The sequence below is a fragment of the Coffea eugenioides genome, chromosome 1 (genome assembly GCF_003713205.1).
Source record: "Coffea eugenioides isolate CCC68of chromosome 1, Ceug_1.0, whole genome shotgun sequence".
In the NCBI taxonomy this organism is placed as follows: domain Eukaryota; kingdom Viridiplantae; phylum Streptophyta; class Magnoliopsida; order Gentianales; family Rubiaceae; genus Coffea; species Coffea eugenioides.
The window spans coordinates 42596706-42620683 of NC_040035.1; the positions used below are offsets into that span (position 1 = coordinate 42596706).

Here is a 23978-nt window from a genome sequence, read left to right on the forward strand (position 1 = left end):
GGTGAATATTACGTGTCTTTCAATAGAGAATAATAATTATTAGTATGTATGTATATGGTAAGTTAGATAAATATTACGCGTCTTAACGAGTATCCTAAGAGCACTGGTTAAATATTTAGTCCTTGTTTTTCAGACTTACGGTAATTGTTCATTTTGGTAAGTTAGGAGAATGCCGTTGTAGCATTGGATAGAAGAATAGAAAATTTGAAAATTCAAATTACACAACTCAAGCATGGTAAAATTTTAGAATAGAACAATCAAATTGTTTGGAAATATTTGTTTGACAAAATGTGGGAATTGATTAGATTATTCCCTGATTTGCATACCTATTTAGATGGCCAAATAAAACACACTACATCCCGTATTTGGCCATATTTCCAAATAATTATTTTGCATACTTTGTAACCGCCCAGTGAAAGTTATGCATATTTAATTATATTTTCCCAAAATCAGAGATAATTAAAAAGGCAGTTATTCGATTACCTAAAAGTTAACGTACAGCTAAAGAAAAGTCCCAAAGGATCAAGATTCATGTGAGGCTGAGCCACTAGAGAAATCTATTGAGGGAGTCCTAGCCTTGATGCCTTAAGCACGAGCGACTGCATATGACTACAGATGATTTCCTTTCGCATTGCTTAAACAAGTGTTGGGATATCAGAGATGGAGACAAATATTAGTGGGCCCCAGGAATTCTCCTCCCTTTTTTTTTTTTTAGGATTTTCCTCATGGATGCCCAATCAACACTTAATTAAGATATATAAATTCCACACAACCTGTCATACATATATATATATAGGGATGCATAGCAAGAGTTTTGGGGTGAGAATTGAAATTTTAGATTTATTAACTAGTGGACTAGGAGGAAAATGTATTTATCATCTTTCTTGTTTTTACAGTAATGTCTCCCTGAAACAATTAATAACGCTTGCCCGAAGAAATTGATTAGTTTCCAAAATTATGCTTCTGAGTAAGACATTGTGATCCATAAAGAACAGATAGAGGGGGAAAAATCAATGAAACGAACAACCTTAAATAAATTAGTTTGTTTGGATCGAGTATTATTTCAAAAAAAAAAAAAACTTGTCATTTCCTCTGTATTTTTTTCAATTAATCACTTTTTCATTACCAGTATAATACATCACAAAAAATGTTAAATTCACTATTGTATGATTTCTTTGTGAAATCCATTCTTGGGTTCTTTAAATTGGGTTCATGAAGTTGTGGATTAATTTCTGATGTGATCTTTGCAGTTATTTGAGATATTTTTACTGTAGCACTTTTTGTGATGTGATGTATGTGAGATAAAAAGGTAATTGGGAAGATAAAAAGGTGTGTTGGGAATTGTAACGGTGATGTAAGCAAATAAATTTTGGCAAATAATCCTCTATCCAAACAAATCCATCTATCCAAACAAATCCAATACATTTTTCATTAGCTAGAGCTTAATATTTTTACAAAAAGATAATGAATAAATAAATTGCAAATTACTTATTTTTACACCAGGCATAAATCAATCCATACCCCTTAAAACTTACAAACTTGATCGTCAAAACTCAGAATCAGACACCATCGATTAAAGGCCAAAGGGAAACTGTTTATAATTAATACTTAAGAGCTTATGATCAAACATAACAACCAAGGGTCCACCATCTCAAGAATCTGAGTGATGATACAATTATATAATGCACTGTGCAGTGGCGGAGCCAGAAAAAATTTTCAGTGGGGGCAAAAGCAACACTAAAATTTTTTTCCTGCTCTTTTGTTAGTTTTTTAAGTAAAAAAATATTCATCAATAAGTTAAAATGAAAAAAAAAATTTGAACTTATTTCAAATGGAATTTTGTGACCCACATATCCTTTTAGAATATTAGTTCATGAACCAATTTAAAAAATCACGTAATTCTTTCACTTATTGCATAAAAAAACTTTGGGAGCACACTTAAGATAATATCAAAATTTTATGCATATTGTAGGAATTTAAGGGGGAGCAGTGGGGGCCCGTGCCCCCACCTTAAATCCGCCAGTGGCACTGTGACAAGATTGCCAGATCATAGCCTCCCTGCAGCAAATATGTAAAGGTTTTTGTTTTCTCAAAAACAATACATAAATAAAGTGATAAAAAAAATTATTGCGCTTGTTCTTGCTTAATTATTTTAACTGATTGTGATGTGATGTTCAACGCCGATTGTTTTTGTATTCTGATTATAGATTTTTTTTTATGACTAAAAAAAAGTTAAAATCTATAATCATCTAAAGAGTAGTTTTTACTAATTATGATTATTCTATATAATCAGTTTTTATAATCAGATTTTATAAAATCTAAAGCAATTGAGAACAAAGCCATTTGGAATGAGGAGTGCTAAAAGAAGTTGGGTGGTCGACTTTTTGGTCTCATAATCTGTTTACCAGATTTAATGAATTTTGGCCATATTTTAAGCGTGGAGCTTTGTGCAGGCTAATGCGGCGTAGGAAATGGAAACGCACCGACGACCGCGACAAGGAAAAGAGAGCAAAACAGGACAAAAAGGGAAAAAGAAAATGTGGAATTGCTTTAACTGCTTTATGAACCAATTAATCAAACTAGAAATTAGTTACTATGATTTAACTATTATTAATGATCATGTTAACGTGTAAGTTTCTCAAACGTTGCCTCATACGTTCATACTCCCTCCGTCCCATTTTGATAGTCATGTTTCTTTTTTCACACAGTTTAAGAAAAAATAGTTGACTTTGTTGGAAAAATAAATTTAGATTGTTTTTTTTCTAAAATACCCTCACATTAAATATGGTACAACTTTGTAGGAACTTGAATTGATGGTAAAAAAAGAATCAACTCTCGTTAAATGGGGTAGGTTTATAGTAACAACTACTTACATTGAATAAGGGTATTTTAGAAAAATTAAAATACAACTACATTCTTCAATTGGAGAGTGGACTACAATTTGGGACAAATGAAAAAGGAATACAGGACTATCAAAGTGGGACGGAGGGAGTATATGTTAAGCCCTTAATCTTGGATTAAGATCGAAAAGCAAGAGTGACAGAATTGTCAGAAACCCATGTTTATACCTTTATGGCTTTTGTATCTAAAAGTGAATGTGCTTAAAATCATTCCCATTTACTCCAATCTTCTATCCAGAAAAGAAAAAATTCATCCAATAAGTTGAGATCTCCTTTTCATTTTCTTTTTTACAAGCGATTGATTAATTAATTAGTACTGACATAATACTAACTCTTAAGCATGACAGGAATGATTCGTTAGAGCGGTTCTGGGGTTCAATCTGCTCCAACTGGAGTTCTAACTTAATGAGTATAATCAACGTTGAAGATTTAGGTAACCAAGAAAAGAGGACAAAGACAAATAAAGAAGTCAACTCATGGGATCCTTCCTCCTCCATTTTCTCGCATTAGATTGATATACAAAAAGAAAAAGAAAAAAAAGTTAATTAAAACAACATTTCTTTCAACATATATCTCCATCATTCCTCTTTTTTTTTTTGTTTCGATTTTGTTTTTATATATGTTCAGTCAAGTCAAGCATCTTTTATTTAGTTGATCAATGTTAGACTTATTAGACAAAGATAAATGTTCGGTAGATTGTTGGGAAAGAATTATTATTTCTTTTTCTCTTTTCATAGTCTTCTAACATGCTAACATGGTGTTGTAGACTTATGGTTAAATATGTTGAAAGCACTCAGTTTCAGCAAAAACTTTTCTTGTAAGAGTAGATTTCCCCTACCCTTAGGAGCAGGAGTAGGTTAGGCTATACTAGATGTGCCGTTAAGAAAGAATTATTATTTCTTTTTCTCTTTTCATAGTCTTCTAACATGCTAACATGGTGTTGTAGACTTATGGTTAAATATGTTGAAAGCACTCAGTTTCAGCAAAAACTTTTCTTGTAAGAGTAGGTTTCCCCTCCCAGTAGGAGTAGGTTAGTAGGTTAGGCTATGCTAGATGTGCCGTTAAGCTATAAAAAAAAAAAAAAAAAAAAAAAAAAAAACTCTGCTAAAGTCTCACAGTGACGGATAGCACACATTGAACTCGAAATACTACTGTTACATAATCTGTAAGAGTCACTATAAGTTGTCTAATACGCAGAATGCATGCATTGAGCTTAGAATACTTGTGAGTCACATGCCCTCCTAGTTTTTGTATTTTACTTGAAAAATGAAAGTAATAAAAGAAGACCAACCGAAAATTTCCTAGTCAAAAAGTTCAAAGTATATAGAAGCCGCATAACCATGCGAGATTTGCTGCCTCCCGTTTTCCGTTTCTTCTGCTGCAGTCATTTTCTGTCGACACTCGACAAGAGACAAAAAATTCAAGGATTAGGGATTTTCGGAATTACTGCCTTAATTGTTGGTGTAATTTGTGGAGGGATTATTGCAAGAATGTTTCTGAGTTTAGAAACTCCACCGTCCCAAGACGATAAGAAGAGCCAATTCGTCAGCACAACCACCACTAAAGAGATTGTTCCATGTTAGTATTTCTATTTCCTGGACATGGTGCTGTAGTAAACCTTTTTATCTTCCATTGGAATTATTCATCATAAACATGGTGATATTTCAAATTTCAATTACACCATGCATGTTTGTGCATAACAAATTAAAACGGAAGATAAAAATATTTAAATTGTTCTACCTCTTGCAGTGGAAGTAAGATTGGAAGCTCATGACTGCCAACAAATTAGAAGAAGTTTTCTGCCCATGAGAGCTAGCTGGTGCTGTTAAACGAAACGAGTAGCTCGAAAGCTCGAATGGGTCTAGCTCGATAAGGCTCGAACTCGGCTTGTTAATTTCAGTAAACGAATCGAGTTCGAGCTAAAAACATATTCGATTAATTAACGAGCCAAGTCAGCTCGAATTACTTATTATTCGAGCAGCTCGTTTGGAGTTGATAAGAAAGGACATATATGTTATTTCATAAAACTTGTGTGATTGAATTATGACATTTGTATAAATATCACCAAATTTGACAATAAAAACTGTTTGAGATTTCAATCTCGATCTCGAACTCGAACTCGTGCGAGCTCGGCTCGTATGCGATAAACGAGTCGAACTCGAGTCACAAGTCCCATTCATCGAGCCGATCTTGAGCACACTTCAATGCTTGTTCATTTAGTCGAGCGAGCTCGAACCTGACTCGATAAAGGCACGAGTTAAGTTTGAAAATCTAATACTCGACTCGATTAACGGCACTAGAGTTAGCCCAATTACTTTAAAAAAGATCTATATCACCTGTTTAAAATATTTAAATCAAAAGTGTGTTTGGATAGGAAATTATTCGAGATATTATTTTCATGTGATATATGTGAGATACAAATGTGATTAGAAAGATAAGGTGGTCAATTGAAAAACGTGTTAATGATGGAAGTAACTAATTTTTTGCAAACAATGTGCTATCCAAACAAACTAGATCAAGCAATCTTTATCAACCAAATTAGGATGTTGAGCACTCTAGAGACAATGGTTTAATCTAAGTTAACAAATGATCAGGTGATCTTTCGTCAAAAGTAAAAAATTGTGTCGAAAAGTTTAACACCATCTAATGCAAATGCCAGATTAACACAAAATAAATATTGCGTATTTAAGTAACACTGCCCTTCATTAGGACAACATGTCGGCTTTTGAGAGTCCTTTCCGATCTAGTGATGTTTCAAGTTGTTTACAAAGGTTAAACCTTAACAGACAAAGGCAGTCAAATTTTTTTATCCCATTTGGTAGTAAATCAACTTCGACAAAGATCCTGGTTCCATTACTCTGCTGCCGCTTCATTATGAGGCTTGAGAAATAATGAGGCAAGCCCCTTTTGGCTTTTGGTCGGGTGGGCTAAGAAGCTATCTAATACCTAGGGGGAGTTAAAGAAATTTCTGCGTTCTCCTTTACCCTTTCCATCCAAAACCTAAGCAACCAAGGCCACTAGAGTTCTTCTATAGTAATTTTTTTTATCTTTATTGAGTTGCGGCTTTACTTTATCTGTTTTGCCTTTACTTTTTTTTGCCCCTAATTGTAATGCACAATACCCAGTCTAATAAAGTACAAACTGGTAAATGTGATGCTTATGCCTGGCCTAAGTAGGGTGTCGGGAGGCAACTGTTCCAAATGATTTCTGACTCATTTGCTTTTTCCTTTTTTTTTTTTTGCTTTAAAATAAAATTACATGTAATCTACAATGAGAATGAATCTAACAACTTATAACTCATTGTTAATTATGACTAACTCACTCTTGGTGAGATAAATACTAACATAAAGTTTGTTATATATATATATATATATATATATATATTTTATCCTCCCACATCTCCCCATATGTTTCTTGCCTCCAATCCTAAACTAACACTTGTGAGACTCAAAATCAAGACCGTCGCTCTTGGATGACTCGTTTCGTGAATACAGATTTTGACATATTTTTATTTGAAAAGTACAATCATTTTCACATGCAAAAATAAGCATGTCAATGGTAGGATCTGAATTGAATTCATTTGATCCAGATCCAAATGCATTAAATTTAGTTAGACCAGAGCCTTATGGGTCTGAAATAGTAAATCTAGATCCGAACTCTTATGGGTTTGGGTATTTAAGTGGTATTCATGGATTTTTTTTTTGAACATATAGTGAAGAATTGAAGTAAAAATATTTTAAAAATACATAGAATTCAAAAGTAACATAAATACCATTCAATTTTTATTTTGAAATAATAAAATTAACATTCAAGAGGTGATTTTTTTTTCTAAGGTTAAAAGCGCATCCTCCAATCTAGCAGTCATGAAGTTGGATTATTAGGCAATAGAATGTTGGATTATTTTTCAGATATATATGTATGTGTTTGTATATATTATCTGTACATGAGTTTGGGTCGGGTATGATTTGGATCTGAATTTAGGTACAAATCATAAAAAATCAGACTTTACTCGAATCCGTAACTCTCTTATAGGATTTGAGTCTTGATAGGGTGTGAATTTTAAAAAATTAAACTCAAATTCTACTCAAGTATAATGAGTCTGAATTAGATCTGAATAACATCCGACATATTGACATACCTATGCACAACATAGAACACTTTACAGTGGTGTTTCTTGTGCGTGTTCGTATATATATGTACCACCTAGCAATTATTTGCAATCGTTGCTTACTCTTTTCTTGTGATCAACTCACAACCATCACTTTTCTTTACCAATCATGAACCTAACAATGAAAAAAAAAAATTAAATGGAGTAAACATAGAAAAAAGGAAATATAAATTGTTTGGATGGTGATTTTTTTTTAAAAAAAAAATTTCTTATGATAAACATGTTTCTCTGTTATTTCTTTTTCTTTTTGACCATATCTTTTAATGTCACATATACTATCAAGTTCTATATTATTGTTCTAAAAAATTTTAAATAATCTTCTATTCAAACATATTCAAATCGAAAGTACCTTTTTCAAGGCGGCCTCAACCATTGGAAGGATCAGTCGTTATTATCAAACTTCCCAAGGTTCCCATCACCGGATTCTGTTGTTCTCCTTGTATCTTCCGTGACGTTCTTTTAGTTAACGCAAATCAACATAAATCGCCCAACTTTGGAAGCAAGTGCTTTACTATATAGTTTTTTTTTTTTTTATAATTGTATTCTTTTCTCTGTTAGTTGCTGTGTGAATCTTCCAGCATAGCTTCTCCAGGTCACAGTCCTGAAGCGTTATTTAGTAGAATTTACAGTTGTAAAGCATTTTCACTATTCTTTTAATTGTAAAATACAGATTTACCCCCAAAAAAAGGGGTTTTTTTTTTACCATATGTCAAATGTCGGTGTGCATGGTGAAAAGGAAGTACCAACGCATTGCACGTGTCACATATCATGAACTCATGACGAGAGCAAGAGAGAAAATTGTCTTCTCCTTTTGAGCATAATTGGAGACTAAGCTGCGTTCGATAAATTTGAAATATAAAATTTAAATTTATTAAATTATTAAATATTAAATCTAATATATTTGAGTGCATATGACATTAAGTGATAAGTGAATAATCTATCATTTTATTTTGAAAGTAAGTTTTGTTTAAAAAATTCAGTATCACTTAATTCATTCAAATGGTTAATTTTTTATTATCAAACGCGTCTGAATACTTTAAGATATGAATCCATTAAATTTAAGTATTGAATTTGATTATCAAACAGGGTTGAAAAAAAGCCAAGCATGAGAACAGTTAATCTTTAATTTTTCAAACAAGTTTATCTTATGTTGATAATCTAACGAGAATCATCATATTTAACGTCGTAGCACAAAAATCTTGTTAGTTCTTCAGCGGAATATTTCTACAAAGAAAACCACAACTGCCTTTTGTCTTACTTCCGTGGCTCACTTTTGATTAGTAGTGCTAACTGAAGCCAAGAAATAAGCGCCTTAGAATTCCTTTTTCAAATCGAGAATTATAAAAGAAATCTTCACATTCACAATAACCCACATTCTAGTAATCTTGACTAAATATATCCTATTGTAGTCATAGGTTGTATCTAATTTAAAATTGCAAGCTTGTTAGGTGTGAAGGCTGGTAGGGGTCACCGCCCTCGAGTTCTAAAAAATTAAGTTTTTCTTTCTTAGAAAATTAAAGATTTTCAAGAAGATTCTTTTTTAAAAAATTAAGTTTAGCCGTTGAAGTAATTTTTCTAATTTCGTTTATACTTATTAAGTCATTCGCATTTAAGGTTGTCACGTCTAAGTGCAATTCTTGTTGACGCAGGCCAGTTATGATTAAGTTAATGGAAAATGTTCATAGTTGGTTTTATAGAAAAAGACTAAACCAAATTTGTTAGTAAAGCATTTGCAGAAGTGTCAATAGAGCCAGGCTTTGGTTGATTAAGGGATGAACTAGTTAAGGGTCAAACTTATGTACTAAAACACCATAATGCTTTTCTCGTGGAACTACAAAAACTTAAAAGGATAACAAGAAGTGTTCTGAATTTCTAATGCATGATGTCCAACTTAGCTAACCTTCTTTTTTGGAACCCTGGATTGTCATTTTTGCTCTCCTACGTTTTCTATGAGCAAATTTTTCATTCATCTTTTTTATTTCATAGATATCAAATCATTACAATATATTTTTTTATAAAAATTTTAAAAAATAATAATATATTATAAAAATTTGATATATATAAAATAAAAAATAATTAAAAAATATGCACGCAGAAAAAACTTAAAAATTTTTTAATACATGATGTTATCATGCAATATAATTTATACGTGGTAGTGTTCAAAGTCAAAGACACTGCACAGTAATTGAGAATCATAACAACAGAGCTACAAGTTTTGGTCAACGAGAATGGCAGCATAAAATTTCCACGCTGCCGACACCATGTTGCATTTGCTCAGGGTGTAGGCTGTAGCTGATTTACTTTACCTTATTCTCACTCACTAATTTCCCTATCGCTCCATCCGATGTCAATCAATCAGATCACATTTGGCTCCCCATGATTAACTTTACGAAATTAAAACCCTTTGAAGTTCGAAAAAGGAAAAGGTTAAACATCAACTTTTGGGGTTCAGAAATGGTACTTGTAAAAATTAACCAATTGTAAATTTCAAACAGTGCCCAAGTTCAGAGAAACGCACTTGTAAGTCATATGAATTTTCTTCAGCCATTTGCTTATCTCAATTTCTCTCTTCTTTTGGATTAACAAAACCCTCTTTACATAACGGTATACGATGCATCTACAAGTTTGAGTTTTTCGTTTGCGCCATGCGCCATGAACCCTGGTTTTGTGCATGCTGATCAGGTCCCAGAAGCTGTAAGAATTTATATAGTTTCATTCAGAGCATTGAATTGAAACTTCTTGCTGCTGCATCCAACTTTGGACCACGTTGATTAAGAAGCAAGCACAACTATACATCATTCCTTCTTTTGCTAATCAAAGGAAAAAAAAAAAAATTTCAAGATGACCAATGATGAGTGATATAGAATATTCTCCTAAAATATTCTCTTTACTTCCTAGGCGCCATGGTAAAAGCTAAAACTGCTTGTAAAATTTGCGATGGAAGCATCACTTTAGAACTGCATGAAAACATGGGGGAAGAAAAGGAAAACGTGTCATGCACTATTTTCTTCACAGCCCTTTCACTTCGGAGCAAGTGCGAATATTCATTCAAATTGTCGGCTTTCTTTTAGAAGACTTCTGATTGCGCATAATGCGGAAGACTAATACACTTTCTAAGATAAGTTACTAGTATAATTTAATTACTCACAAGAAACCTAGAAACACTCCCCCCCACCAATCTTCATATTCTAGTTGCATTAGGTCAAATTAATTCATTAATTACACATCAAGATAACTTAAACGTAGTTAGACAACCGGGCATAATTAAGTAGACTAGATGGTGTGTTGTTAGTTTTATGGAAGAAGCAATGGTAAAACTTGCCCAGTTTGATGAGATAAAATAAGTGTTGTGATTAGGTTGGATTGATGAAGGTTGATTAAATAGGGCTCTATTCACGAGAAGACATCTAAACACATATTAGTAGTATTAGTTATGAACACTAATCGAAGCACATGCTGTCACATGTGTCATTGGTAATTGACAGTATGGCTAACCATGAATTAATGCTTCAGTCTCCACCTCTACTTCAAGATGACCAAATCGAAGAATAAATATTTAAAACCAAATTCTATTTACAAATATCAAAAGATTTTTTTTTTTCATTTGCTAAAGTAAAATGATTTAATTTCTAGTTGTCATCTTATCTAGAGGATGATGATGATTAAACTTACAGACAGAGTTAATGATCATTTCGTACTTTTATCATGTAAGGTCGAAAGAAATGCAGGCACCAATTCTGAATAGAAGTTCCTAGTGCTCCGCTTTAACTTTTCACGACAAAGTTTTCTTGCATTGAAACAAATAATGGACATAAAGTGGAAGGATCTTCCTCCAAGCATCCTTATGCTCTACTCCACTTCCATAGCTTTTTTTTTTCCCCTTCCTTTTTGAGTATTACATAGGGATCCATTCAATTAATTATTTGATACCCATCAACTATCTTCTTTGTATTAGCACTTTAACACCCTCTTATTCCTAATTGATATGCTTGATTTCTGCGGCAACAACTTCTTTTGTGGAAAAAGGTGTTACTTCACGTACAACTTCTGGGTTCTAATTCCTCTGTCTCTTTGCTGCGTCTTAAATCACATTTTTCTCATACTAAAATTTTTTTTTTTTTTTAAAAAAGAGATTATATTTCTATGACAAGGTAAGACCAAAGTAATTATAGAAAAGCAAAAGCATCTTTCGTGGTTGAAAATCATACAAGCTAGATATTAAGGGCTTTTATTGTTCGTGTTAGAACAAGAGTTGCACTCTCACCTATCCTTTTTTTTTTTTCACTCCGGTCTTTCCCATTTTTATTGACAAAAATGGAAAGAAATCTCATTTCAGTACCATTGAATTTACACTTTACAGTAATATCCATATGATTCTCTAATCATGAGTATGATTTGATCTACACCAAATAAATAGTTCTCTTTTTTAATGGAAGTATATATTGCACCATCCAGATCCTGTTTCCTTAAAGACAAAAGCACAAGAAGCTTGATTTGGGCTTATGATAGAACCAATTTTCATGTGCTCCACTTTCGCAGTTGATTGCCATAACTTTTTCTTTTGTCGATTCCTTTCTTTGGGCTTATATCTAACAGACTTACAGTGCAAGAGAACCTAATTGCCTCGACAAGAGCAGATGCTGCTGTGACTCCTCACTAACAAAATAGACCACATGTTAATCTACTCATTATCCTTCATTCATTTTGTTCTGAAACAAAACAGAACCAGAAAGGACAGTAGAACACCTTACACTTGTTAGAACGTAATTCTCCAATTGCAGAGACAAGAACACGATGTGAGGATTGCAGCAGCCAAAATCTTGCATCTGCCACTGTGTAGAATGTGTTGTTTCTAAGAGGAACAAAGAAAGCTATGTTCCATTAAGTAATCCACATCAGTTGACAACAAACATGTGTATGTGTAAACAGAAAGCTTTCAATACATTTTGTTACAGCAATAATGGTTGAAATTTGGAGGATAGCAGGATGTGGTAACGAAATGCAAGAAACTAAATACTGGCTCTTTTGTAAAGGACCAATTTCAAGTAGGCCCTATGTTAATAAGAACTTGTACCAAAATCATTCCGTTTGCACATGCCACTGAGTCAGTTAGTTGAGTCTCTCAGCTACCACAATGGGAGAGCAAAGTTCACAATGCAGTAGAATTATAATGGCATGATACTGCACTTTCAATGCTACTTTTGCTTGAACAGTGAGTCACATGTAGACACCTAAATTAGAAAGCTTTTTTTTACTAGGCTGCCCTCATTGCATCAATCATGAATTTTTTTTTTTTTTTTGTTAAAAAAAAGTGAGAGGATGAAAAGAGAAACTTGTGGATGAATGCAAGGGATTCTTGTGGAATACTAAATTACAAAACTTGGATTTTGCGAGTTTTTGCAAAATATATATATATTTTTTTGACATATTTTTCAATCACTTTTTTACCTTATACGCATCACATCGCTACAGATATTTTTCTACCAAAAAACTTCCAATCCAAACAGTAACCATTTCTGTTGCTTTATTTGGTGCAATGAAGATGATCTATTCTTAACAGAGAATTACTCCCATTAGACTTCACATTCTTTCTTTTAAATGGTGAAGGAATAATAGGATAACTACACAGAAACAGATGCCAAGATCGGAAGATATCCATCCTATTGTTTACGTACTTTATCTAGCTGCTAAATTCTCTGTTCTGCCTAAAAAAAAGACAAATTTGCATGTCTGTATTATGTGTAGCCTCAAATTGATTGCTGACATAGCCATTTGTGTCCATTACTGGTAAAAGTTAAAACCATCCCCATAAGGTCCATTTTCCCATTTTTCAGTACGGGGCGTTGGGGCTGCTTCTTTTTGCCCAGCGAATCCCAGATTTTCTTACCACGATTATTATTATTATTATTAGTGGGCTTAGCCCATTAAGACAAGATTTCAAGAGTCAAAGACAAGACCCACCAACAATCAGATGTCGATGGAAGATCCAGTAGCTACGTGAGCCTTTAACAAGTCCCAAGTCTACGTACCAGATGTGGCTCGATCTGTAGACTATGGCACCATCCCGGGTGTCGGGAGCATTCTTATTGATTGGCCATTATATGAATATATATATATATATATATATATAGATATAGAAAAAGAGGGATTGAAATTTTTCTTAAATACATAACATCATACAACTTTTCCTTTTGTTTTTAATCTTCCCCCACCCACTCCCTTATTCCCTTCCTACCCCAAACTTGCCTGTCAGAATTCGAATCCTGATCTACGAGACGAAAGTACAACTTCCTGACCACTAAACCCCACGATCAATCAATCGTTTAACATCTTACAACTGGCTACACTACAAACTTATCCTCACGACTTTATTTTTTTAATTTGAGAGTTCTCTTAAACCTTCAGAGAGAGCCTTAGCCAATAGCACTTTACCTGCCTAGTTCACTCATAGTGACAAAAGAGAAAAAATTACTTTAGAAAGGCGAGTAAATTATGATGCACAAAAAACTGCTGAATTTTCAATGATATAAGTTGATTTGGGAGTTTAGGATTAAAAAGCAAAAGAAGAGGAAACTTGAGTTATGAAAGAAAAGACAAAGAAGAGAAGTGGGTTCATTGGTGTTTGGGAGTTTAGGAAAGAAATCAATTGATTTTAAATATACATGCCAATAAAATTTTGCTTAGTAGTTTTGCGGACAGAATCGGTATTTTTCTTTTTCTAATAATTGTAAGGCTTTCTCCAACTTTCCGTCCAAATCAACACATAAATGAGCAGAAAACTGTTTTCTAACATTAGCGTCAAAATTCGTCCCTAGCTCCAAATCTAAACCAGGCCACATCTGTTCTTTTTTGTCACGCCAAAGCAATTCATGCACATTACATAGCGTAGAGAAGTTCTACCCAAATGGAACGAAAAAGAATAGCAACTCTCATCAAAAAAGATATAGTAAAAGACATTTTTTTTCCCTTAAATTATAATATGATCAGCCATTATAATGAAAGCCCAAGCTCCTAGTACCTCTCAGCTGCGTAGTTCATGATGTTTCAAAGAATTGATGAAAGGCCTTCAAAGCTCATATGATGTAAGATTTCTCCTAACTTCCTCTTCCTTTTGAGCTCTCTACCATTTTTGTGAGACCAAGGGCAGGAACGGTGCAATCATTCCTGAAGATTATGTGCATTATGCATACGGCGTAATTCTGTTTGTACATGATGTAACTTACTTTCAACAATGTATAATTTTAAATCAAAATTTTATGAGTTTCACACATATTATTAAAAACGAAATACAAAATAAAATATGGATCGTATAACTTTTTTTGACCAAATCTTAGCCCGTGAGTGAACTGCTAGGGACGGTCCGCCCCAAATCCATTTTTGTTGTAAAGGACTGACACGATGTAGAGTGGCGTGAATGACGTCATGTCAGTCACGCAAAATGTTCAGAGCAGCGTGGCTTTTTGGGGTTCTGTAATGTAATCCAAAGGAAAGTTAATTATAGTAAACCCCATGAAGTTTTGGTGGAGTTGCACTTTGCCTCTCACAGTTTTTTCAATTAGGCATTTTGGCCCTGTTTCATGTTTTTATATCAAATACTCTTGACCCATGGAAAAAATTCTTCACTCTTGCCTCATTTTTCATTCTTCCATTTGTTTTCTTTTTTGTTGCTCATCCAATTTATATCTATCCCTTTTTTTTTTTTACCGCACGTTTTCTCTCCACTGAATTTTCATTTTCTCTCTACACATTTTACTTTCTTGTTTTGTCCTTTATGCACCTCTTAAAGAAAATATTGAAAATGAAGTTTTAGCATTACTTAAAAATCATATCTCCTTTAGTTACTTAGGTGTACCAGCCTATGTATTAGCTCAACCTATATTTACCTAGATATATATAGGTTTTGTTAATATACCTAGGTATTCCAATACCTAGTTATTGGAATAATTTACTTTCCTCTTTTGATTAACTATTCCTTTTGGAAATTGAAATTTAGTAAACTAATACATTTTTATTGTGTAAATTACTAAGGCAACCGCATTTTATAAAATGACAAACATAACCTTTGTTTATAATTTAGTGATGTAATATTTTTTGGATTAATCATTACACTAATAGTGTGCATTAGTGCATTGAGATACATTTTACATCATCCAACTTGAATCTAAGCTCCACATTTTGCATACATTGCATGTATAAACCTACTAGTTTATATATATAAATAGTGTAGAAAATATTTACCCATATATTTTTGAATGAATCTTTTATATACCGTTAGTATAAACTCATTTTACACTAACGGTTCAGTATTATATGCTAACTCATTAATGAAGGTGCATAACTTGCTAGGTAAATAATTTTAGCTTCTTTCATTAATGAATTTTTCTTTTTTTGTATTTGCATAGGAGATTATTTAGGATAAATTTTTGAAAAAAATACTGTAATTTTTTTTAAATGTAATATATGTAAGATAAAAAAGCGATTGAAAATGTATTTATTATACAAATAGATAAATTTTTAAAATATTAAATTACATAGAAATTAATTAAACAGACTTTAATACAAATAAAAAATCAACAGTTTAATACAAATTAGAGTTTTATCTCAACTAAAACTATGAAAACTCATGCAACTGAAGAATCAATTTCGAGAAAAACTGACAAGTCTATCCATCCATTGCCTTTGTTTTCATTCTTTTGCTTGCTATATGTATTTACTTTTCCACTTTCTGCAATCTCTTCCCACTTAGCTTGCATGGTGATTTGAAGTGAAAATCACTTATCCCAATTCAAATCTCAAAATTCATGCCTTTGTAAATCCCCAAAATTTTCTTTCTCTACATCTAATTACAAAGATGTATATCTTTCCATAGCTTGAAGAGAAAGTTTCTTTTCCCTATATGATCCATGATTTTATGCCTCTCTATATCCAAAAAATTTTTCCAAAATTTTCTTAGCTTACATTAGTTTCTCCATATTGATTAAAAAAAATCTTTTAGCCTTATTTTAATTACAAAATGATGATGGTTGAGATTTATTGGTGGTTTGGAGAATGCAAGAGTCAAATAGAAAATGTAGACGCCAGAAGGTAGGAAATCAGAAGAGAAGAACACATCTTTTGTAGAATTATTGATGAAATATCCTAGGTTTATTTTTAGGATTAGTTTAGTAAAATAAAATGATTTTGATGAAATAGTAAATTTGCTACAACATTTATCTAAAGTTAGTTACAGTGACGGTATATATAAAATTTACTCTGTATTTTTTAGCATTATATATTTGGAAAACTAAATTCAAAAATCTTCTCACTTTATATGACTAAATTGAAGTCTTTAATTCAAATTGAGATTTTGTATTAGGGACCAAATTGATACTTTTAGAGTATTTCAAAGGACCAAATTGAAACTTTTGCAATTTGATTAATTAAATTGAGATTTTGGGGTTCAAAGGATTAAATGAAATTTACCAATAGCCAAACTTGGCTAGATACTTTATTTAATAGTCATATTATGTGGGCCCCAAACTTTTATTAATGTTGGACAGAGCACCCGATTTCTTAGTTTGTGAATTTGTTCTATTTAATACCACACATGAAGCTGAGTTTGCTGTGTTGTTTAGTTTCTAGTGTTTGATAATGCCTTTACCGCAAAATATTAGAAACTACTACACCATTTTGTAGAATTGTCCATAAACAGATTGGTTGGTTCTTTTTATCTAAGAAGTTATATCGTGCTTCGTTTGAATTGATCTATTTTTTAAAAATAAAATTTTTAAATATAATATTACAGTAATATATAAATAAAAATAATTAAAAAAATCTCATCATCCATATAATATGTGAAATATTTCAAAAAATATTTATAATAAAATCCCCAAAAAATAGTTAATACAAAGTGATTTATAGGCTGGCGGCCGGTGGCCGACGTTTTTAATCATTGCCAACAATCTGAACAGTCAAAGAAAGTTGGACGCTGGCAGGTCCCCAGATGAGATGAGACGACGGCTGGTTTGCTTTTATTTGATTCAACACATTGACGAGACGGTGAAATGTTCATTAATTGCAGGAAACAGTTGGAGGAAACAAAACACTCCAAGCCTCAAGGATCATCTTCCATGACAGCAGCAGTATCTTCCGATGAGGAATCAATACTAGTTCAAATACAAATATCAAAGTCACACCTTTATTACAGTACACTGTACATACAAGTAGGTCTCATGACTCTCATCAATGTAGGCTGATGGATATCAACCTCATGTAATCGGAAGAATCTCCGCCGGTTTAACTTCTGTCCAATTCTATCTAGTTATGCGATTCATACAATCTTTGGCGTGACATGGTGCAATTTGGTTACATACATAAATTTTGTCGGTTCATGCAACTAATTCATGATTATATTAAAATTGTATGAATTTACATAAAAAATTATAAGAATTGGATCAGAATAGAATGAACTGAAGAGGCGCTTGATCTAGAGAAAGCTCCAAGGCTAGTAATATTGATCGTGCATCACAAATACGTGATTAAAGATCCATAAAACATGTTTTTTTATGTTTCTTTTTCTTTTCTTTTTTTTTTTTAAAAAATCTTTCTTGGGATGGGTTTGGGAGCAGTGCATGGCTGGAAATTATATTGACCAGAACGAAAGTTTAACACCAAATAAATTGATCAATCAACACAACAAGCTCCCGGATACAACACAACAAGCGCACTGGGATTAGTCGGGCCCGAAATATTACTCTGTTGAATTCCGGATAATCATCGGATACTCACTATGTCCGAAAAAAAAAACACACACACACACACACAACAAGCACAATTAATGTAATTGAGAATATTAAAGAATGCATGATTAATAGGTATTTAATGGGCTCGCGTTAAGAGGAGTTTCAAGTATTAATTTTTTAAAAAAGATGTAATTAATTTAGAGAGTGTCACAATTTAAAAGGTGCAATAATTGTGAGTGTCTGTATTTATATAATAATAATTTAAGTGTTTTAACAGGTTCCCGTTAAGTCACGTTTGAAAAATCTAATAAAAATAATATGCAAATCAACTTTGCCGGATGCTGGCTGACCAGCTGTTTGCCTTCACACTTACCCGTCAACGGCGAAACGTACTATTCTGCCACTTTTACAATAGTTATTACAATTAGTTAGTAGTATGTATATATATTCATCGGAGAAACCAACTTAATATGGGATGCAAGTATAGCTCATATTCACCTTTCTGCAACCTTCCCTCAGACCATATACCCGACAATCCATCAAAGCCCATAAAGAGAAAGAGATCATCATCATGGTTTCGTCTCGGAATCCAAGTTCCATAGCATCAGAAAGAGAAGTTGCTGATAATCTTCAACCGACTGGAAATGATCAAAAGCAGGAGCTTGATGCTGGAGCCCTCTTTGTCCTCAAATCTAAAGGTAAGTTGTTCTCTTGCTTGCCACCCTTATCAGAAATTTTTTTTTTTTTTTTTGTAAATATCAGAATTTTTCATTTGTTCCTCTTTTCTTGCTTTCCTTTCTTTATTTGTTCTTTTCTTCTTGCCCATTTCATTAAAGTCCATCAACGCATATTCACCTTTGACTAAACGCCGTCGATGAAATAGACATGCATGATTGATGATTATCATAATAAATCTTTAAATTTCAAGAAAGAGGTGCTTTTTGGCAGTAAATTTTGTTATTTTTTTTCCACTTTTAGAACTATCTGTGCTTCTTTAAGATAGGAGATGGTGTTGCTATGAGCTCTTTTCTGCATTAATAATGCAGTAATTCCCACATACAAATACAATGGATCAATACTTTAATAAGCATCCACTTTGTCTTTTTGCTAAAATTGTACAAAAATGGAGAAAAATATTCCACCTACCCTAAACTCTCATGGTGCCCCTTATCTAGTTATAGCTCAGGTCCACGATAACAACTTTTATGGATATATGGCCTAATATCGCAGTATTCTTTTTCCATAGAAAAAAATGGTCTTCGAGTCGATCTTCCCAACTTATTACAAGCAAGTTTGTCAATTTGGATCATGAAGTGAATGCATTAGCTGTTGAGTTTCCAAGCTTCCATTTTCTTGAAATAATTGCTTGTGTATCATTATTGGGTTTTGACAATAAGCTGATTTTTTTCGCACGAAAACTTATTCTTGGCTGTGTACCAATATTAGGCTTGAAAATTAGTAGTAGTATACTAGAAGGAATGGGAAGAAAGAACCGGACAGGAGAAGTGTGAGAACGGAAATTGAGATGAGACATGTTTGTTTCGCATTAATTCGTGGCTGGTTTCGAGATTCTATCAGCAATTTTAAAAGAACCAAAATTTTCTATGACCAAGAAATGCACATGTCTTCGGATATGGTCAACTTGGTAAGCAAATAAATTATATATAGTTTCTTTTCTTTTGCATATCCAACAAATATAATGTTCCTTGAATATAATTTCTCATTACCAATACAAAGGTACATTGAGGATTAATTCATTATTTTATAATTAGCTCACTACTTTTCTTTTTAAAAAAAAAAAAAAAAAATTCAACTTCCAAACTAGACCAAAACTAATATATATATATTCCACAGAAGACATATGTGTTATTTTTCATCTTTTCATTTTTATTCTTCTATAATCAATCTGTAAACTCTTTCTAAATCCAAAAGTATACCTACCTGAATAAGGTTGCTGAATTCAGTGGAAGGTGACATATGTGTTATTGACTCTTGTCTTGTTGTATATGGTGGCTAAAGATAAGAATACTAGTAGTGTGATTCTCAGTTTTTTTTTTTTTTTTGGGTTGGGTGGGGAGCAGGATCGTGGATGCATTGTGGATATCACTTGACAACTTCCATAGTTGCACCTCCACTTCTGAGTCTGCCATTTGCCTTTGCTTCACTTGGATGGGCCGCCGGAGTGATTAGTCTTGTCATCGGAGCTGCTGTCACATTCTACTCCTACAATTTGATATCTCTAGTGCTCGAACACCATGCTCAACTGGGTCACCGGCAACTCAGATTCCGGGACATGGCTACTGATATTTTAGGTAAATTCTCCCCAAACCCCCTCCCCCAACCCCCACAAAAATCTCGGAAAAAAAAAATAATTAATAGGATTAATTTTTCATGCATTGTCAATATAAGAATTTTATTAACTCTGCACAAATGTATATAAAAAATTTTTGAAAAGTTAGTCCTGATTAAAAATGAAAATTCTGATATGAACCCAATTTTGCTGACTTTTTGTTTCACGAGGACATGCAATCCCGCTCCATTATCAGGTATACATATTTATAAGAAAAAATTTGACTAGATCGAGTGTATAAAAGAAGTCCTCAATAATAAGTGATCCCAATCCAATAATAGTTCGATGGACGATGCTAGAGGGTACTTTAGAGTCCAAAACTTTGGTTCAAACTTAGAATTGCTTCTCTTGGTGACTTCATGTTAAAGAGTGCCGTAATGCTCTATTTGTTCTGGTATTTGTTTTCGGTTGACCAGACCCCTAAGCGGTGGTATTGGTGTTGAGAGTTGAAACTGCCATTTGGCCTTTTCGACTCTTATCAATATTTTTGATCGGTGGCCATTATACAAATTCAAAGAATACCTATTTCTTAATAGTCAAAAGAAAACGCCAGCCATCAAACCACGACCCAACTGACTCACGATACAGGATTTCTGAAGCTGAGAATTCTGCATCGACAATTTCTGTAGCTAGTAAGGAAAATACTAACCCTGCCTCTATAAAGCTGTCGTGAGTCTTTTTCAAGTTTATTTCAACCTAAGTTTTTTTTAAAAAAAAAATTCTAGATAAATTTATCTCTTCTATTAGTTTTCATTCATCATAGTAGAGAAGAAAAATAGAACCGCTTATAAATTTATTTTACTTCTAATTCAATTGAGGAAAACCTCTTTTATGTTGAAAATAAAGAGGAAAACCTCTTTTTGATTTTACATGAGAGTTTGAGCGCTACGTTCTGCGGGCGTTCCATTTGGACTGCAACAGTATCAGAATCCTTTTGATCCCTTTATCATTGCCAAAGTCCCACACGTAAGCCCTTCAGCTGTTATTGTCTATGTTGGTCTCATTCATAGATGTCAAAGTTTTCTTTATCCAAGACAAAATAGATGTCACAATTTTGGTAAGAAATCTTGTGATTTTTATTGTGATATTAATAAGGATTTTGTATATGTGACGTGCATTTCAACACGTTAAAATATAAATCATTAGTGTATAAAAGATTATTCTATTAACGATGTTTTTCTTTTCCATTTTTTTTTGTGATTGGATTAGTTCTTGGTCAAAACTGAAAAGATAGGTACTTAACTGCATGTGGACACTCAAGAATATTCTAGGATGATTGCACAAGTGAATTTCATTTAGAATTGATGATATTTTCTTTTTCACATTATGTTGTTATACTAGATATTTAACTTCAAATGCAATCGTCTCGTATTTTTCTTCTTACAAGTTACAAATTCAACTTTCAATACGTACAAGTAGGAAAGACCTTCCTACATTTTTTGAGTATATGTCAAAAAAGATTATCAAGAAAGAAAGACTGGACACATCGGCCAAATGACAAGGAAGTTCCTACCGACCTCTTAAATTCTAGAATAATTGCAGATTTTCCTTTCTCGTTCCATGGATTAGTACCTATTCTGCATGACATTGGCTTATTCATAATCCAACCGAATTCTGGCCTTACAAATCCAATTTTGGCAGGACCAAAATGGGGAAAATTTTATGTAGGTCCAGTCCAGTTCTTGGTGTGCTATGGTGCAGTTGTAGCCTCTACTCTTCTGGGAGGGCAGTGCTTGAAGGTCTGTTTCGTTTTAACAATATGTTTCTAACACCACTTTCCTTCAGCCCAAGAAATTTTGAGCAACTGAGCATGAAAATGATGGACGGGGCATACCATAAGAAAGATAATGATAACAATAAACCATACGTTGATGAAGAAGAATACAGATTTACTCAACCTGTCGACTCCTTTTGCAGGCAATCTACGTGTTGGTAAATCCAAATGGAGATATGAAGCTCTATGAATTTGTGATCATATTTGGAGGGCTAATGCTGATTTTAGCTCAGATGCCATCTTTTCATTCGCTTAGGCATATCAATCTGGTCTCTTTAGTACTCTGTCTGGCCTACAGCGCCTGTGCCACTGCAGGCTCTATTTACCTTGGTAAGTACTATTAAGTAATGTCGGTACTGCTAATTGAAACAGCCTTTATTTGATAGAAAGATGGTATATAAACTTTGGCTGCATAATTTTTTCTCAGGAAATTCATCTAAGGGACCAAACAAGAACTACTCCTTGAGTGGTGGTACTGAAACTAAAGTTTTTGGCATCTTCAATTCGCTGGCCATTATTGCCACCACTTATGGAAATGGGATCATTCCAGAAATTCAGGTCCCTTTTCATTCCACTCAAACTTTGACCAAACAAATAAAGATTAAGATAGATGGCTATATGACTTTTTTTTGCAGGATTAAAAGGTTTTCAAGGTATCCATGCAAATGTACAAACTTATTGTATCAATCCTAATGGAACATTTCTGATCATTTATTTACAGGCGACATTAGCACCTCCAGTAAAAGGCAAGATGTTCAAGGGACTCTCTGTTTGTTACAGCGTAGTCACACTGACCTTCTTTACCGTAGGCATTTCTGGCTATTGGGCCTTTGGCAATGAAGCTGAAAGTCTAATCCTAAGCAACTTCTCAGATAATGGAAAAGCTTTGCTGCCCAAGTGGTTCATTTTTATGACCAATACTTTCACCATTCTCCAACTATCAGCTGTTGCTGTGGTAAAGACCAAACACTATTTAACTTTTAGCACATTCTCTCTGAGTAATCAAAACCCAAATATATGAGCAGCCAACCCCAAAAAAAAAAAAAAGAAACAAGATCGTAAAAATTTTGGAATGTAATGTTTATTGTTCATTACATATAAATTTTCTCCTTATACCGTTTAGCTGTCTATATTAGTCAGGAATTTAGGATTTAGAGATGATACTTTGTCTCACTTTTTGAAGCTTTTGACAAATTGAAATCATAAATTCTTTCAGTGACATGAGTTTTTCCTACAAGTTAAAGTGGAGCTTAGGGCACTTTTTCTTAAAAGTGTTCTGCATCAAATTGGCATAATAACAACATAGCAAATTATGACTTCTGCCACAGGTGTACTTGCAGCCTACAAATGAAGTTCTTGAAAGTACGTTTGCAGACCCTAAGAGCAGTGAATTCTCTGTTCGAAATATTGTTCCAAGGGTAATATTGCGGTCCATATCAGTTGTTATATCAACTACAATTGCAGCTATGCTTCCATTTTTTGGAGACGTTAATGCTTTGCTTGGAGCTTTTGGTTTCATGCCACTCGATTTTGTCCTTCCTGTTGTCTTCTTCAACTTGACATTCAAGCCATCAAAGAGAAGCCCCATTTTTTGGTTAAATGTCACTATAGCCGTGGTTTTCGGTACTTTGGGGGTCATAGGAGCAGTGGCTGCAGTGAGACAAATTAGTCTTGATGCTAAAAATTACAGGTTATTTGCCAATGTATGATTAGATAACCATGGCTAGAAGCAAATTATACAGCGATCTTATTTTGATGTACCAAAAGCTTTCACCTGTCACTGTCAAATATCTATTAGCTATAGCACATTTTTTATCATTTTTTCGACAAATAAAGTACAATTGCTTGTATCCGATGAGATATTCAGGCAAAACGGACCTATTTGATTAGTGAATTCATGGTTGCCACCATGGCTAGCAGCAAATTATACAGCGTTCTTATTTTGATATACCAAAAGCATTCACCTGTAACGTATGTATTAGCTACAACACTTTTTTTTTTTTTTGGTTGACATAGAAAGTACAGCAACTTGTATCTGATAAGATATTTAAACAAAACTGATCGA

General features: G+C 33.2%; 1 protein-coding gene across 1 annotated transcript; it reads left to right on the forward strand.

Annotated features, from left to right (window-relative positions):
• The first annotated feature begins 18252 nt into the window (after positions 1-18252).
• Positions 18253-23830, forward strand: LOC113780309 (GABA transporter 1). Its single transcript, XM_027326122.1, has 7 exons — positions 18253-18487; positions 19871-20101; positions 21781-21878; positions 22057-22243; positions 22341-22471; positions 22635-22868; positions 23242-23830. The coding sequence occupies exons 1-7, from the start codon at positions 18361-18363 to the stop codon at positions 23620-23622; spliced, it is 1389 nt and encodes a 462-aa protein (XP_027181923.1). The 5' UTR covers positions 18253-18360; the 3' UTR covers positions 23623-23830.
• Positions 23831-23978: the final 148 nt, after the last annotated feature.